We start from the raw sequence: 17,884 nt of genomic DNA, 5'->3' as shown, positions 1-17,884 counted from the left end.
AAAGTTATTAAAATTCACTGTTCAATGATTTTCTCAGTTTGAATTTGAAAATGTTTCTGATCTGAAGTTCTGGTACTTTTCATCCTGGAGCTCGTGTGTCGACGATTCTTCAGTCGTGGAGATCGTCTGCAGCTGCACGATCTCCACGACTGAGCCCAAAGTGCTCCGGTTAAAAATACAGAATCCGTCTGTGATAAACTGAGATTCACAGTCGACTACATTTAATCTAGAATTCACAACCCCCCCCCCCCCCCCCAAAAAAACCTGTTGAGGTTCCAGAGGAAACTCCACATGAATGAAATGAAACACAAACGTCATTGAACTGAGGTCGAAGCATCACAGAAAGATTCCAGCAGCAACGTGAAGTCAGCTCAGAGGGAAAACTCGTGGAGTCGAGCGTATAGAGAAATCTTTCCTTGTTTTTATTTATCACACATTTAGAAAATGAACCACACTATACAAATGTCCACCGTTCGGTAATGAAACAGGCCTCCTGCATGAACCCGACACGACTCCGGCAGATAAAGAAGCGTCACGGCGGCTCTCACCTCACCACCTCCTCCGCCAATAACTCGTGACCGGCGGCGATTTCGCGGCGGCGTCGTGCTGTGGACTGCGTCGGCTGCCCAGTGACTCGACTTTTATTTTTACTTTTTAAATTTTTCGTGGTCACCGTGGTGCAGGTAGGCAGTAGCATGCAGAAACCTTTGGATGCGGCTCTCCTCTGATTGGCTGTAGGCTAATTCATTACGTTTGCGCTATGTAAATAAGGGAATAGGGTTTGTTTTCCTCTTAGAGTCTGTGGTTATTTACAATATGACAACAAGGAAGTGTGATCGAGTCCTACGGACGGGACGGGACCGGCGAGCATGTAGACGGGGGTTCCAAGTCTCAACAGGAGGGGCGTTTGTTTCTCGAAGGCAGAGCAGAAAGTTCACGCCCTCCTGACCCGCCCCTCACGTTGATGGCTGTCAATCGGGGCGATCGCGTGGTCGGCGACACACTCACAACATGTCCGCCGCTCAGAGGGATCCACACTTTATTACTCAGACATAAAAAAACAAAAGAAGATAACAAATAAAAATAAAACTGAGGAGAGCCGGTGGGCGGGAAGGAGGGCAGGCGGGCGGCGCTCAGGCCAAGTAGCTGTACGTGTCCTTCTCGCCGTCCACTCGCTCCAGGTACTCCTTCTCTATCAGGATGTCGATGCATTTCTGTCCACAAGAGGGAGACAAAGCAAGTGAACGTCACCACAACGCTCAGCTGAAAACTTCTCAGCTGCAGGTTCGTCCACGACTTTACTGACGATCTGACACAGAAGAAGTGTGTGTGTGTGTGTGTGTGTGTGTGTGTGTGTGTGTGTGTGTGTGTGTGTGTGTGTGTGTGTGTGAGACCTTGATGACGGGGACTCTGGGTTTGAATCGGGACGACAGCTGGTTCAGAACCTCGGCCAGGAGCTGCTGGTGCTTCAGGACCTTCCTCATCTTCATGATTCTCACGATCGCAGCCTGTGAACACACATCAGCGTTAAATCACTCGTCTTTGGGATCAACGTTCTCTTGTTGCCGTGGCGTTGAGGGGGGGGGGGGGGGGGGGGGACACGTCACCTGGATGAGGAGCTTTCGATCCTCCTCGATGTTCTTGTGAGTCGTCTCCTGCTCCTGTTTCTGCTCCGTCTTCATCGGGACGTTGATGTTCACCCTCAGCTTCTTACTGCGGACGAACAAACAAAGTTCAAACTTCGCTGGTGAACAAATCACGTGATTAAAGACACGAGCTTCGTTCAACTGTGACTCCAAGTGGCTTCTTACTTCTTGTATCCGAGGAAAAGTTTGATGACGGTGTCGGGTTTGAACTCCACCTCGTCCACGTTGGCGTTCTCGTCCTCCATCACCTGAAAGAGACACGAGAGAGACATTCATTTAATAAACTCAAACACATTAAAACTGATTCACTGCAGCATCGGAACAAATCTTCATTGAACGAGACAGTGGACGCTCCGTCAGTCCGAACATAAACCTCTCCTCTGGCACCCTCCAATGCTCGAAAAGAAAACTACACGTCAGGACGGGAGTGTCTTTATTTCTGGAACAGAGTCCGACCTGTTACCCACAATTAGGTCCAGGTCAAATCCTGGAGCCCTGAAGAGCGAAGCCGACGCAGACTTTCACAATAAAATAAAACCTCGCTTCATATAAAGATGATTTTCGAATGTTTTACTCACCAGCAGCTTCGATTTCAACAAAATCTGCAGAACTTGAACCAGAATATCCTGAAAACCAAACACACACATGGTTTGTTCAGAAGTGTGTCACCGGCTCCAGAGGAACAAGACTTGAGTTTGGATTTAAAATCTGCCGGGATTCGTTTAAACAGTGAAAAGTGGAGCTCACAGTTTTGATCTGTGTGCTGTCGGTGAGCTGCTGGACGGTGTAACTGTCCTCTGTGTTGTACTGCAGCAGGATGGCCATCTGGAAGGTGGAGGCCTGCAGCGTGTACCTGCGAACAACAGATTCAGGATGAACGGCCCATCGGCTAACACGGAGGAGGCAGGGCTTACAACCTACGCTGTAGCCAGCCACCAGGGGGCAATGAGACATTTTGTCCTCTTTATCTGCAGTCGATGACATGAGGACCGTACCTGTTCTTGAAGCAGTTGGTGACCAGCTCTCCTTTGGACAGGTGATAGAGCCAAGTCAACTTCCTGCCGCTGTGTCTGCTGGCGTAGAACGCCGTGAAGCGCTGATAGCTTCGCTCCAGCTGCGAGCACAGAGACACGACATGAACAGAGGTGGAGCGAGGCCTCCGGCGAAAACACAGATGTAAAAAGTCTCAGGGTTTTGTGTTGTTCTCATGAATGTGAATATGAAATCTTTCAAAAATAACCATGAAACATCTTTTATCGTCGAGAAAAGCCCGTGAACAACGTGAGTGACGGTGGTTACTCCTGCGTCCCCTCAGGGAAGTTTGAAGAATTGTCAAGCCACACGTTTGACTAACTTCCCTGCTGACGTTTCAACGTTTCTATGAGAAATTAAAGTTTCTGTAAATGTTGGTGTTTGTGAGAGCTCTTCAGAAAACACTCAGGTTTCTAAAACACGCTTCAGGTGTCAAAGGGTTAAAATTCACTCTCTCTCTCTCCACTGAACCACCTGAGGCTGAAGAGCGTCTCTGCTGGATGAGTCTTACCTCAGAGGGCAGAGCAAAGGTACAGGACTGCTGGAAAGGCCAAGAGCCAGAGCTCAGAACCTGGATACTGAAGTCCACTGCAACACACACACACAAGTGTTCATGTGGTTTCACAGAGAAATAACTCACAGGTTATATGATAAATAATAAAATACTAGATTTTAAATGAAGAACTGATCAGAGATCTATAGACGTGATGACACTGAGGTCTCGTCTTTACTCACAGTCCAGAGGCTCGGAGTTGGTCAGGTGTTTCTTAAACTGCTCGTTCAGGTCTTTACTGACGCCGATGTCCTGGAACATTCGCTGCAGCTTGGACGTGTACTCGAACCCACATGCTTGCTGCAGGGACAAAACAAAACCACGTCCGGTGTGAGCTTTTAAAAACTGCAGAGATTCAGCAACACGAGTCGTTTGCACGTCCGTGAATCAGACCTTGAGTTTGGAGATCATGCTGGCCTCCGCGTCGTCACTGGCGCTGTTCTGATGGACCAGACGTTTGGCCAGCATCTTCGCATAGAACTTCTGGAAAACATCTTTGTCCTCGATGTACTTGAACACAACCATCTGGAGGCGGGAGCAGAGAAATGTGCGTTAACGTGATGCGAACAGGCAGCGGACCTCAGCCGCTGACACCTGTGATGGTGTAGACGTGTCACGCACCACTTGGTTGAGTGTGTCCTCCAGTTCCGCCTCCTCTGGGTTTTTGGAGCTGAAGAGGGAAAAAAAAGAACAAACACAAACAATGAATTCAAGATTTTCATCACTTCGTCGGAAAATGGAAAAATTAAAATCACACCATCGGGTCCACAAATGGATGAACAGGTGTGACCCACCTCTTCTTGAGCAGAGAGTCGCAGTATCTGGCCAGCAGCTCGGGAGATTTGCTGGACGACTGAGCCATTTTGGTGACGGCGTTGTTGTTGATGAATCGTCCACACGCCTGCAAACAGAGGGACGTTCAACAGTTAGCGCATCTCGCTTTGTGATTTGTCACATGTCCCCGAGGTTCTCTGAGCGCTTCCTGCCCCGTTTGATTCTCGTAGGATAACCGACCTTGTCGAGCGCCGCCACGAAGCCGGCGTCATTGTTGAAGGCAGACATGACCAAGGCGTTGTACTTCTTATGGACGTCCAGGGTGGTCTGCACGTACACTTTGGGGTCCTGGAAGTAACATACACACGTTCTGGCTCAATCCCAACTTGTCCATAAGAACTGAATGCATCTTTACTCTTTTAGAAACGGTAACCTTACTTTAACATCTTCACTCGTCTCACCCGTCTGTAATCCTTGTATACTGACACTATGACTGAAACTAAATCTTCAAGTATTTTTTCCAACTCTATCCTGACATCTTCAGGTTTCCTACTGATATGAGCTTTTAAGATATCTGAATGATAATCTTCCTTGAGAAAGTGAGAGAGACAGTGATTAACCCACACAATGATGCAGTTAAACCTTCAGCCGTAACGTGTCATGAACAAGAACTCCTGAAAGCAGCTTTAAAATGATCGTGTAGAAATCTCTCGTGTACATTTGTGTACGTACCTGGTACCACAAGAGCGAGGGTGACGCTCTCTTCTTATTTTAACGTTTAACTTACACTCAACTGTCTACGTCCGCTCTGCGGCAGGTAGCTGTAGCTTTAATCAGTCGACGGGCTAAAGTAAACAAGTGAGATTTAGTGTGCGAGGTGAAAAGGTGATGCGTACATTGAGTGCGGCCTCTCCACATTTTTCGATGGCCGCCAGGCCCTGGTTGTGGATGTGAGTCTCGAGAAGTTTCTTCAGTTCACCCAGACCGTCCGTGATCCGCGACACTAGGTTGTACATCCGGCCCAGGTCTGAAAAACAGAGCGTTTGAATGAAGCCGTCGCTTCAAAAACGAATCCATAGAAAAAGGAAACGCGGTCGGAAGAAAAACTGACAAACACATAAATTGATACCAAACGATAACAAATGCAAAATAACTGTTTAAATGCGTAAATGATTAGAACCTGGAGCTCAGAGCAGCCGTTAAATCAACCTGAGCTTCATCAACTGTTCCTCGACACAGTAAAGAATATCACGATCCACACGCTGAGCTCAAATCGCAGGTTCACCTTCATTCTTGTCGGCGTCCAGAAGGTTCTGAAACTCGGTGTGGAAGATCTCCAGGTGTTTCTCTATGAGGACCTGCTCACACTTTCTGGCCAGTTCATCCTGGGTGGATTCATGGAGGTAAACCTGCACACGCCTCTGCTCCTCCAGCAGTCGAGCCTCCGCCTGACAACAACAAAACACCGTCTCTACGTAACCGTCTTTTTTCAGTGGCAAGCTTTTATTCAGTTTAACTTTTACTCCAAGGACACAGTCGGACAGTAACAGGTCTCAAATGCATCCCATTCATTCCTTCCTCACTGGGATGACTGCCTACCTTCTTCATGTACTCAGTGACAGGATTCTGCTGCAGGAACTCTGTGCTCTCGCGTGTGTAGAAACGTTCCGTGTCAGTGAGGAACTGACATTCAAAGTACTCTTTGTAGACGGACAGCGTCGGACCTTTGGCGAAGGCGTCCTCTTCGTTCAGGCCCAGCTCAACTGGAGGACGAGAGGTGAGGAAATATTCAAAACTTTCATCTACTACAACGTGTCACTGATTATACAAGCAGAATGAGCAACTTCACGAATCCCACCAGTAAAAGTCAAATCTACTCAAACACGGACGAGACACGTGAACAGCAGACGCTCATGTGCCTCCGTTTATTCTGATATTGCAGACATGGGATTTAATTTATGTCACAAGGACGCTCACGGCCAGAGAGATGCAGAACGTTTAGTTTTCAAACTAAATCTTAAGGGTTAATGCTGTGATCATCAACGAGGGTTAAACGTTAGCCTGAGACAGTAAATATCTCTTGTTTGTTAAGTTTTCATAGTAAAGTTGTGTTGTAGATTTCAGACGTAGTATCGACTCATGAGAATTAAACAGCTATAGAAACAGGATGGGTGGATCTGATGCCTCCTCTTTAACATCTGCCTGTAACAGATGTTTGTTTCTAGCGTCTCATCAGGACACAGGGACCTACCATAGGACTGGACCACACCGCTGATCAGTCTGGTGTTAATGGTCTCACCATTCCTCTCTCTCTCTATCAGCTTCAGCACAGCATTTGTTACCTGAGGACAGAACTTCGTGTTAATTATAATGTACAAATTGAAGCAGATGTAATAAGAAGGTTGAGGTGAGATTAAACCTGCGAACACTTGACTGACAAACAATCCATTGTTGAATATCTGTTAATTGAGTTACGCCACTTTGCTTTTTCTCACTTCACGTCTATAAAAAGAAACAGCACACACCTGTTTGTTGAGGGGTCGGAATAAACATTCCCTCCAGGTCACAAGTGCCAGCTGGGGGGGGGGGGGGGGGGGGGGGGCAATAAAAAAAAAAAGATTCAAGACTTTAGGCTGCAACAAATAAAACTACCTCTGTCCACACAAGCAGTTTTAAGCTCTGTCCATACAAACACACCTAATAAGTGCACGTCACGTGGCCGCTCACGTACACTGGGCATGCACGTGCTGGTGTAAACTGGAATTGTTCTAATAAAAGCTCGTCTCCTGTGTGTGTGTTTACAGTTGTGTCATTGTAAAACACAGACTTTAACAAACACAACAGGGTCAGTATCATGTTGTGTCAGACTCTGGTTGTGAGTGTGTACAATATGATTCTGAACAGATGATTCATCGACACAAAGGTTTCAAGAGGACACGTATTCATGAAAACATGACTTACAGAGTATATCTCATAAATGCCCTTGCGTCCCTCATCACACTCTCGTCTGACCCAGTGGCGGTTGAGGTAGGCACAGATCCCATTGAGGACCTTACTAGAGAAACGGTAATCCTCCCACTGCTGGGTGTAAAACTTCAGGACACACTCGTCCATTAAGTCCTCGCCATCCTGAAGGGAAAGAGGAGGAAGAAGGAAGGGAAAGAGGAAATAAGTACTTGTGCTGTGGGATGTGATGTCGTCAAAACGTTAAAGTGCGTGGACTCACCTTGAGCAGGCTGGTCAAATAGTTCTTCAGGAACTCCTTGAGTCGCTTGTAAAGCTCCAGGCCTACAAACTGAGCCCCGCCTGGAGTGGTAGACTTTTTGGAGGGCTTGGCCGGAGGCACCGAGCCCCTGCCCTGGCTGGACTGGTGGACACTAGTACAATAGTTATATACATGTCTGAGGGGAGGCTTAAGGAACAAACACAGAAACACAATACATGCTATAGAGGGTGCTCGCACAAATAGCTCTTGTACAGCCAAAGAGTATTTTGTTAACCTGGGTGTAATGTTTACATCACTGCCGTTCACACTGCAGACAAAGCCAGATGTTAGAGTGTTAGTTAATAGTTAACACTGAAACTATATCGTTAACGAATTCATAAATAAAGCTGACGTTCTTCCTGTTGGATGAAAAAACAAAGTTTCCTTTGTGGAGAACGTCAAAGTATAACTACGACAAACCTTGTTGTCATCAGTGACCAGTGGTACTCGCTAAAAAGTGATTATCACAAAGTCTTTCTGTGTATAGTTTAAATCTGTGTTGTTCTTTCTGCCTGACAGGAGAACGTGGAACTTTACTGGAGAACCTTACTGAAGAGTGCAGAAGAGGAAGCCAGGTTGTCAAACACCAAAACGAAGCCTCAGAGAAAATCATCTCACAGCGACTTCACTGTTTGTGTTCATGGAGTTTGAAGTTAAAGGTTGACTTTGACTGAAACTGTTAAAAACTGTCTACAATAAACAAGAGCTTTGACAGAAGATCAGTGAGGTTGATCAGTAATTACACATCATGTATAAATGAGCTTTGTTTCCTGTCTTCAGGACTCTGAACGCTGGATGTTCTTTTGTTGTTACTCATTACATGAGCACACAGATTATTTGTATTTGATGGACGGATCACTGCAGCTTTCTTTTAAAATGAAGCTGGTCGGTCAGATGATGATGCATCAGCTTCAGGGTGATAAATTATACTGTAGATAAAATGAATAATCACAAATCATTAACATTTAGTTTTTAAAGCTTTGACTTGAGAGCGATTCAGTTATTTTCTCTTCTTTTTAAGGTTTGGTTCGTAAATGTTTTATATTTATAACATCTTACAAAGCCGACATTCTCTGATACACAAGATACTTTCAGATATAGACTGAACTCTGGATAATCTCCTGAAATGATCCAAAGCGGTTGTATGTGAAAAGGCAAATGTTTGAGTCAGTTGCTGCAGAGTTTCTCTGGAGTTTCTCTGGAGTTTCTCTGGAGTTTCTCCTGCCGCTCCTCTGGTAACAACTCTGCATAAGGCCTGAGTGAGCACATGTGAGAACACAACAGATTCTCTGGAGGATTCACCGAGTGGGCGCGATGATGGCAAACAAAGAGGAACACATATCTCAGGATGAAACAGAGTCACACATGTAGTAAGCTTTGGAAATGCAGTGCTGATGTTCTGTTAACGAAAATGATCTCTGTGCAGAATGAATACATCATGTCCTGCCTGCTGCACCTCCCTCCCTCCCTCCCTCCCACCCACCCTCCTGTGGAGGCGTCTGACCAGAGAATCTCCTTCTGTGTTCTTCATATGTGAAAGGTAAACTCCAGAGAAAAGTCTGGACCTCGATGTGCTGACATTCTCTGGAGTTTGTCTGCTACAGATCTATATCTATATATATATGTATGTTGACTGTACTAATAAAAACATCTTAGAATCAGTGAACTGTGGCGATTATCTTTTGTTGAGGTAAATGAATCATTTTAGCACTGGTGGAGGAATACTCCTATACAACGTTCAAGATTACAATCACAGCCACACAGCGTCAAACACAGGATACGTGTAGAGTTCCATGTAGCGCGACTTGGCCATGCTTTGCCGTGTGTACACCTGCTGGATTCCAGCCCGCAGGTCGTCCCATATCTGGTCCAGGCCTATCTGTTTCAGTCCGTGGGGGTTCTGGGTCCTGTTTGACGACATCGTGGAGCCTCTCGTCCTCTCCTCTCCCAACCAGTGCCCTCCCTTTCCTGCCCCGGTGAGCGTTCTCCCCCCGGCTCCTCTCCTCGGTTGATTTCTGTCCTGACTCGCTCTGCGCTCAGAGTTCGCAGTCCATCTGGCAGCGGCACTCCGGGAAGCTGGTTGTCGGGTGGTGAGACGGGATGCAGTCCCACTCTGCACACCTGGGTGGCGCTGTCTGCCACTCCGCCACCTAAAACCTGCAGCGATCCTCACCAGATGACCTGAGAGGGAAATAAGAGAAAACCCATTTGATTAGTGGTTTTGTTATCATGAGGTGGATGATGATCCACTGATTTATTTTTACCCTCAGAAATAAAAATCTATTAAGCTGTTTTCAGAAACGACCTCCGGGTAAAATCTGGAAAATATCTCCTCATTATTCAGGTGAGGTCATTTTTCACATCTGTCGCACGTTAGATCAACCCCCCCCCCTCTCAGTACTGTGTTAGCAGTTAGCCAGGACAGGTATATAGATATATCTGCTGACACCTGGCTCTGATCCCTACGGACACAGTGCTGACCTTGACGTCACACAGCTAATGACAGATTAGTCCACTTCAGCACCTTCGTGATTTCCTTCACCGGTCTTGTGGCGTCTCTCTCGTCGACCAAGTGTCTTTTGAGCCAACTTTTCCTTTGGAACATTTGTCTAACAGCCTCATTCAGACCTTTAAATAGAGCTTGTAGTTTTTTAATGTTGCAAAAAGAAACTACGACATGATAAATTAATTTTATTCAATCCCGTATTTGTTGTAAAGATTTAATGGGGGATTATTTTCACTCAGGAGGAAATTAAAAATGAATACATACATAAAAACAAGGGGATTCATATGGAAATAGTAGATATTTAAATATGTAGGTCAGGTCATGAATGTGTCACTATCATGAGAGTAAACTCAGCTGCTTTAAGAGCTGACATTGATGACAGTCCACGAAGGCCACATCGTTAAGACGAACTGACATACGTGAGGAGGTGAAGGTAAATAAACGCAACATCAACATGAAGCCACAGACAGCGAGGGACGAAGACAGAAAAGACAAAGAGAAAATCTTGGATCTATTCTAAAGTAAGAGGATCATATTCAAATACTTGTTTCATGTTGGACACTTTCTGTAGGAATGAAGTCTGAAAAGTTGGGCCAAAGAAATTCAGTCAAACATATTCTCTTTCTTTTCACGTGACACAGATGTCGTTATGAAAAGCTCCATTCAGGCATCATTTAATTTCCGAAATTCCAAAAAATATCTTCACGGTAAACATTCAAATCCAGAGGATGTCATGTGACACGCAACTAACGCTGCTTTTCTATTTTCTTTCATTTCAAACTGAACGTCATTGAGTTGTTGACTGTCTGTAAAGTAAAGTCACATTGGATTCTGGGAAATGTTATTTAACTTTATCACCCAGACTAACAGATAAAGAAGAAGCTCTGAAATCTGTCAACGCTGCGACAACAGCAATTAAACTGTGACAGGAGTGAGACGTCCATTAATAGCAAGCGGTTGGCAAAATCAAAATACGACATCGTTATTAGACTGTGGGTACAGATATCTCAGAAGAGTAAGAACAATTATCTAATGTAATCATCTTAACAGTGTGAACACAGAAGAAGAGAAGCAGCGAGACTGAAGGGAGGGTGTTTGGGCAGTAACTGCTGCGTACATGTAGGCAGTGCTGCTATATTTAGAAGGACCAGGCATGCGGCGCTGCCCGTCTCTGGACATTCACAGTCATTAGGACCAGAGACTCAGGACATGACCCAGGTGCAATAGTCTGCCAGTGGATGGGAAGGAAGCAGAGTGACCTGCTGTTTATTTCCTGTCCCTGTTGACGAGTCCTGTCCGCTGACGCCGCAGGACAATGAATGAACACTTGAGTGTCTTCAGTGATCAAATCAAAATGTGTCAATGAGCCACCAAAGCATTGAAATCAGAGTCATTAAATAACATGTTTATAGCAACACTGAAATATACTGAGATACTCACAGGACACGGGAAACTGAATATTAGTTCTACCAAGGCCGCAGCGCAAAACAACTTTCAGAAAACACAATAAGGTATTTGATTTATTATCACACATGACAAAGTCAGGCAGCAATCCACAGACGCAGAAGCTGCTTAAAAAACTACTCGATTGACTAATTGACTGTCAAGATTATTCATTTATTTTGTCACTCAACCAATTTCCTAATCTTCTATCAAAAAACGTGTCCTCTTCACCAAACACAGATTTTTAAAATGAGCACGTTCCTCTTTCTTAAATCACACACACACAGAAAAATGACGAGTTCTCAGACCCAGGTGACATTTTGAAATGACTTGTTTTCTTTGAACATATCAAATCTCCAAGACGCTAATTTAACACCGTAAACCAGAGCAGAGCAGCAAAGCCTCACATTAGATGGATAAATAAATGGCTTGGATGTGATTCTGCAAAACGATTGTTTAAGCTTTTAAAAAGATTTTCATGTACAAAAAAATACAGGAATAACAAGAATTTCAAATCACACAGCTTTCCCCTTCAATTCTGGTTCTCAAAGCAACTCCGCGGAGAGAGGGATGATGAAGATAAAGCGCTGAGGCGGAGGAAAAACCTTGACACAGCAGTAAACTCCAGCCACATAAGACTTTGATAAGGCCTTCAACCATCACTAAAAATCTGTCCTCCTCTCCACGCCCAACCTCTGTCTGCAGCATCCCTGCCCCCACTCCCACAGACTGACCACAACACTGCAGCTGGAACCTGCTGCCATCGTCCACTCTCCTCCGACAGCCATCAACGGCTCACACCACCACACTGAAATATATTTCTGCTTCCTCTGCGGCGCCATTTAGTCTCTGAACGTTCATTTAGTTCTCAAATTAAAACCTCATAGACAGTGACAATGGTAACGTCAGCATGCAGAGCTGCAAACACTCATTTCATTTATCAGTTAAATTAATTTGCGTCTGTTTTGATCTTCGAAAACATTATGACGCTCGTGTGAACAGAGAAAACGTTTGAGACGTATCGACAAACATTTTGAGAGAAAGTCTTAAATGTTGAGAGATCTCAGGTTTTGATTTGTAAGATGCTGTTTGGTGTTTTCACTGATTCATACTGAGCCGGACCTGCGAGCCCTCGTGTCTCAGCTAAGGCTCCAGACCCGTCAAAGCCTCCGCTCCTCTTCAGCACATCCTCACTCGACTCAGAAAGGCAGCCCTACCTACCTGAGGTGCTCCCGCAGTTGCCATGGCAACTGGGGCAGACAATACCTCCGAGTAGCCGTCGGACAACAGAAGCTGGAGTGTTCGGTCTCTGTGTCTCCTCTGCTTCTATTCACCGTGGTAAGGAAAGGTGCCCTTCGCAGCAGCACTGGGATCAGATTTCAGATTTCCACAGCAGGAGGTGTTGGATGTGCGTCGCCTACAGTAACTGACCTATTAGCGGCTCCACAGCTATGCGACATGAGATGATGGGATGTTTTTGAGTGGCAACAGTTTCTAGAAAGTTTGTTGTGAAACAAAAATCCCGTGCCCGGCGGTGGCATGACGACGACGGCGGCGGTACCATAGATACGTTCCCCCCCTTCGCGCGGCAGAACGGTAACAGCGTCCAAAGGTCACGACTCGTTTCTGGGAACATGTACTCTTCAGGGAACAACACGCCTATATATGTGTGGGTCACAGAAACTAAGATGTCAACAAGTACTGAGCCTGTTTACGATGATGGTGTTACTCCATCAAATTTAACATCTTTGCTCTTTTGGAGTTAATCTTGAATTAATTCACAACAATTAAGGTTTAGAGGAAAACAATTTAAGCAATTAATTAATTTGTTGAGGCAGGGAAAAAACCTAATCAGCATTTTGATGACCTATTCCTACTTTCATTAATTCCTAAAGCAAAAATACCACCTGACAGCACGCCAGCTTCAAATGTGAATATATATCATCATCATTTTAGCACGTTTGTCTAATAATGGTTGTATTTGTGTTGTCTTAAATCTGTATTGGCAAAGTGTAAAATAACAAACCTTTATTACATTTCTTTGACATGAGGGTTTGATGTTCTGGTTTCTTAAGAATCAGACATTTTTAAAAATATATATTTTTTAAATCCTCCTGGTTTGGGGTTAAAATATAATAATCATCATCTCTACCATCTGACAACAGTTGCCTCGTCCAGCAGAAGCAGTTCCAGGCAATGACAGGTTGGTGTGAACTAATAACATAGTTCGGCCCTTGAGAACTAACCCTAACCCCTGTAATGACTTTTGAACAGTGGTTAGTTGCAGCCCTGGTATGAATTCACTAATCTAACACTGGCCTGACAGTGTGGACTGGGCAAACACTAACCACAGTCTCATTGCTGATGTCACAGGACATTTTTTTTACTGTGACACGTCTCAATGTCCTCCAGTCATATCTGATATCAGTTACATTCAGTCACGACTCACATTTTAGAGCCACAGGACTCAGGTTACCTGTGATTGAAAAGATTTCAGTGACTTCCAGGCACTGGCGTGTGAGATCTGGGTCTGATCGGGGTCAAGGAAGACGCTGGTATTAGATTTAAAGTCTGTGGCGGCTTATTTCAAGTTTCAGAAATTTAAGCTCTGGGAGAGAAAAGGTTGGATTGGTGCATCTCCATGTCACCCTGTTTTCTACCAATTATAAAAACTATTAAAACATTTGTGTGACTGATCGATAAGAGGAATGATTTTTAAATGTTATATAAAAATGATTACACAGCCCAAAGCACTAAAAAGTACTGGTGTCACAAAAAACATGATGAGCCTCATTAAAAGAAACTCTCCGAGGGATGGAAAAGGCCAATTAGGGACAGAGAGGAAAACAAGCACAACGTTTTTTAAAACCTGCTGTCAGCCTGCAGGAGTAGAAAACAAATACAAAAATCTTATTCTAACTGTTTTCAAGTGTGACTTGCATTTTAGACTTCAATAAAATGGCCTGCGAATATGAGTTCTTACCCTGCAGTCGGCAGCAGCAACATGACAGCTCCCAGCAGATTGTCATATTACCACTTGTCTATGGTGACTGGTTACCTACCTAAGTGGCTGGTTGACCCGATGAATGTCCAAACCTCTATTGCATTCAATCGCTTTCTACACTGAGCACATCTTTACTACATGTTTGTGCCACAACTCGTGAACCAGGGATGAGTGTTAGAGAGAGATCCACTGAATGAGAAGGATGCTGGGAGCGGTGGAGAGAGGGAGAGAGAGAGAGAGAGACGGAGAGGAAGAAAGAGGGAGAGCAGCATCCGTGGGAAAAAAAGCTCAGCCTGGTAAATCAGATTACCCTGGTCACTGTGTGTCCTGGCCAGACTCAACAACCTAATACCCTACATTTCAAAACACAAAGAATGTAAACCCACACACACAAGAAGCTGCCATTTTCACAGAGGCAGAAAAATGTGTGTCTTTGATTTCCATCTTTAATTCTGAGTTTTATTGACAGAATTAAGTTCAAGGTTGAGTCGTGAGCTTCAGCTGAGTCAGAACAGTGACGAGCATTTCTTCAATAATAATGTGTTTGTGAGGTGTGTGTGTGTGTGTGTGTGTGTGTGTGTGTGTGTGTGTGTGTGTGTGTGTGTGTGTGTGCCTCCACACAAACCGATCATATGCTGGGGAGGACATTTCATTAGCGTAAGCAGCTTTTGATTTCTGTTGCTCTGCTCAGCATTCAAACGAGCAGCCAAGCAGAGACTCGCAGCCCCTTTGGTTTGACTTTACAATCACTGCTGAGCGCCGTCACTACACAGCACCGTGCACATGTTAAACAGACCTGGACGGGTCAGACAGGGTGAAGAAGGTGGTAGGATGGTGGGGTCGTAGCTGAAATGACTTTAAATCAAGATTTCTGAGGAGCAAAATGATTTTACTGCACCAAATGTTAACAAGCAGAGTGTCTGTCGCCAGTGCTACAATGAAGGAAGTACTCGTCTATAAAATGTCAAACAGCCATCTCATGGTTTACCACAGCCCAGACTAACAACTTCAACATAAACCTGAACTAGAATTCAGCTTACTTTTCATAATTGTATATTGCAGGATGAACCCGTTGAACTGTAATTGCTCTTGTGCCCACACAGTTACGAAGATTATTAACAATGATCAGAATGGCTGCAGACTCCTTTTCTGTTGATCTGTTAATTGTTTCAGTTCTGATAACAGCAGGCAACAACATATAGAAGCCTCTCCAGTCATTTCACGCTGCCAGACACAAATGCAGCCTAACTCCAGTTGTGCACGCCGGCATGATGTCGAGCAGGGGAGGGATCAACTAAACTCTTGCATGTGTGTGTGTGTGTGAGCTGTTGCAAAAGATTGAATCAGGTGCAGCACGTGTGCTAAGTCATGAAAACATCACTGGATTATTTGAAAGTATAGTTGATGTGTTTGTGTTATTTTTCCGACTCCACAGCGTTTGAAGGAACAGTAAACAAGCGTATGATTGTTCTCTTTGTTGCCACTGAGCGACCACGTATGTGATGAGGACGTCTGCAGCCGGTTCCTCACAGCAAACATACAAACTCACCATCCTACAGTCGACAGTAAATACCTCATCGAGTACTACCATACTCTCACCCTATGTTCTCTACAGAAACACACACAATCCGTCAATCACACAGGTTGATTCTGAGGTTACATGAGTTTAGACATGTAAATCAAATCCTCATCACTCAGTGTAAACACTGAATGAATCTGTTGCCTCCTTCAGGCTCATTTCCTGATACGTCTGTCTCCAACGATGTCTCTCACATGCTTCCAAGCACCTTATATGTTGGCGTTGTTGTTAATATATCCACTAGAGGGCAGCGCAGAGTCAAGCTGCCAACAACAACAAAGATGGCGGTGGTGGAGGAGGTTGTGATAATGTTCCTCTTAAGAAAGAGGCAAAAGTGGCTGCACGTCCTCGGGCAAAGTAACGTGTAGACGACTGTAGTGTCTCCCCAACTTACGAAGTCTCTCCTCTAAAAGTTCAGCTGTTGAAATGTTGTCTTCATGTCCTCTGGTTGTCTCGGTTGAACTGTTGGCTTCACTGCCTCCAACGGTTTCCAGTGCTGCCGCTCTGTCTTGGTTCGTCCGCATTTATAAGCTTTAAGAAGATAAATATGGACGAAATGATCGCAGAGGACAGAGGGACGGCTGCGTCCATATCTGAACACGGATCTCACGTGGTCAGGCAAACACTCAATTCAGCTGACACAGAAACTACAAGCTAAAAAAAAGAGCTGTCAGATGATTGTTTTTCACACGAAGCACAAAATATGAATTCACATTCTTTTCCAAGGAAAACAATCAAAGATCCTTAATGGATGATAATCATGTGCCATTACAGAACAAAAGAAAACTTACAACCTGTGAGAAGGGGAGACAGTTTGAAACTCATCTCTGTTTTCCTGATATCTCCACATTATACTATGACAACTTCACTGGGAGTAAACGAGCTCTGTATGAACTTGTCAGGAAATACTGTGTTGACATGTTTGACACTAACCTGGATTAAACCGTGAACTCGTGTGAAAACTACAGGACTGACTTCTTGATGTGAATGCTGGACTTCACTTCAACCACAACTTCTTCCTGGTTTCCCCAACAATGCAAACCTGTTGCAAACCACCATATAAAGCAGAATTAACCAGTAACGTGAAGCCACGGACCAGATGTGTCAGCGGAACAGGAGGAGGACAGTGTTCTGCTCCGGAGTCCCGATCAGAGGACTCGAACCTGCTGAGAACCACCAACCGGCTGTGACACATTGACGCCTCCAGGCCCGGAAACGGACGGTCCTCAGCCCCCGGGTCTCGTCCAGGTGTCCCGGGAGAGAGTGAGCCCAGCGTCAGGTTCAAATCACCATCCCTCACTCCGGAGAGGGTCGACCTGACCCGGGTAAACACGAGCCGTGGGGCCCCGCCGCCTCTCAGCTGTGGAGCCCCCCCCACACACACACACACAGAAACACGACGGAGCCTTTTCCCACATTCACGCGGTTTGTTTTTTTTCCTCCACGCTGCGATTTCACTCTCGATCTGCTACGCAACAGCCAGCTAGCTCCCGTTAGCTCCCCTGGCTAAATTAGCCAGTTAGCTGGTTAGCTTGTGGCTCGCTGGGTGGACGAGCTCCCGTGTCCGAACCGCGATCCGCATTTTTGGCTCGCGTCGATTATTCGCGTCGACACGAACGTGTTTGTGCTGGAGGTATCGGGCAGCCTCGCGGTGCTCTCGGGCCGGGCAGCAGGGACCCGCTGCCCGGGTAGCTGCTGTAAAATGGCAGCCTAGCTTCTCGGGCAGCTCAATAATGAGTCAGGAAAACAGTTCGCTAGCCGATTAGCATTAGCCAGTTAGCTCTGACCGCCGCCAGCCTGCGTTCGCCCCGCTGAGTACGCGTCCTCTTACCATTGTCCGGCCGCCTCTGTCACCGTGTAGCCGCCGCCTGAGTGTGTTCTCGGGCCCAGACGCTGGATCTCCCGCTGCCCGTCGCGTCTTTCCGTGTGTGTTCGCTGCCCGATGCTAACTGCGCCCGCTCCGCTCCGCACAAAGATCAGCTCAGCAGCCACCGAATCACGGCGCCTTCAGGGGCCGTGGGACAAACGCAGCTGGAAAAAACGGCAACATGCTCGTGAAGCGGAAAATAAGACGAGCGGGTT

General features: G+C 45.6%; 1 protein-coding gene across 2 annotated transcripts; it reads right to left on the bottom strand.

The window, feature by feature from the left end:
• Positions 1 to 399: 399 nt before the first annotated feature.
• Positions 400 to 17,816, bottom strand: LOC109645364 (cullin-1). Of its 2 annotated transcripts, none has more exons than XM_069512314.1 (22): positions 17,634 to 17,816; positions 9,052 to 9,451; positions 7,232 to 7,406; positions 6,967 to 7,134; positions 6,531 to 6,581; positions 6,257 to 6,347; positions 5,605 to 5,768; positions 5,291 to 5,453; positions 4,902 to 5,032; positions 4,246 to 4,353; positions 4,026 to 4,132; positions 3,853 to 3,901; positions 3,625 to 3,756; positions 3,414 to 3,531; positions 3,190 to 3,266; positions 2,642 to 2,760; positions 2,394 to 2,499; positions 2,225 to 2,272; positions 1,812 to 1,894; positions 1,608 to 1,713; positions 1,395 to 1,508; positions 400 to 1,214 (listed from the first exon to the last, which is right to left on the bottom strand). In XM_069512314.1, exons 2-22 carry the CDS (start codon positions 9,189 to 9,191, stop codon positions 1,134 to 1,136), a joined length of 2,331 nt encoding a protein of 776 aa, XP_069368415.1. In that variant the 5' UTR covers positions 9,192 to 9,451; positions 17,634 to 17,816; the 3' UTR covers positions 400 to 1,133. The 2 variants fall into 2 exon arrangements, with proteins under 2 accessions (XP_069368415.1, XP_069368416.1); XM_069512315.1 differs by lacking the exon at positions 17,634 to 17,816 and adding an exon at positions 12,441 to 12,570.
• Positions 17,817 to 17,884: the final 68 nt, after the last annotated feature.

Source organism: Paralichthys olivaceus, chromosome 17 (genome assembly GCF_024713975.1).
Source record: "Paralichthys olivaceus isolate ysfri-2021 chromosome 17, ASM2471397v2, whole genome shotgun sequence".
In the NCBI taxonomy this organism is placed as follows: Eukaryota; Metazoa; Chordata; class Actinopteri; order Pleuronectiformes; family Paralichthyidae; genus Paralichthys; species Paralichthys olivaceus.
Note: the sequence above shows the minus strand (reverse complement) of the source record. Positions and strands in the feature narration are given on the sequence as shown.

What these genes read in the sequence shown, in the direction of transcription:
- LOC109645364 (XM_069512314.1), bottom strand. Translation starts at nt 9,191, where the DNA reads ATGTCGTCAAACAGGACCCAGAACCCCCACGGACTGAAACAGATAGGC. An exon ending in GGACGCCGACAAGAATGAAG is followed by an intron (nt 5,033 to 5,290) that starts GTGAACCTGCGA and finishes TCTGTTTTTCAG; the next exon opens with ACCTGGGCCGGATGTACAAC. An exon ending in TGTTGAAATCGAAGCTGCTG is followed by an intron (nt 1,895 to 2,224) that starts GTGAGTAAAACA and finishes TGTCTCTTTCAG; the next exon opens with GTGATGGAGGACGAGAACGC.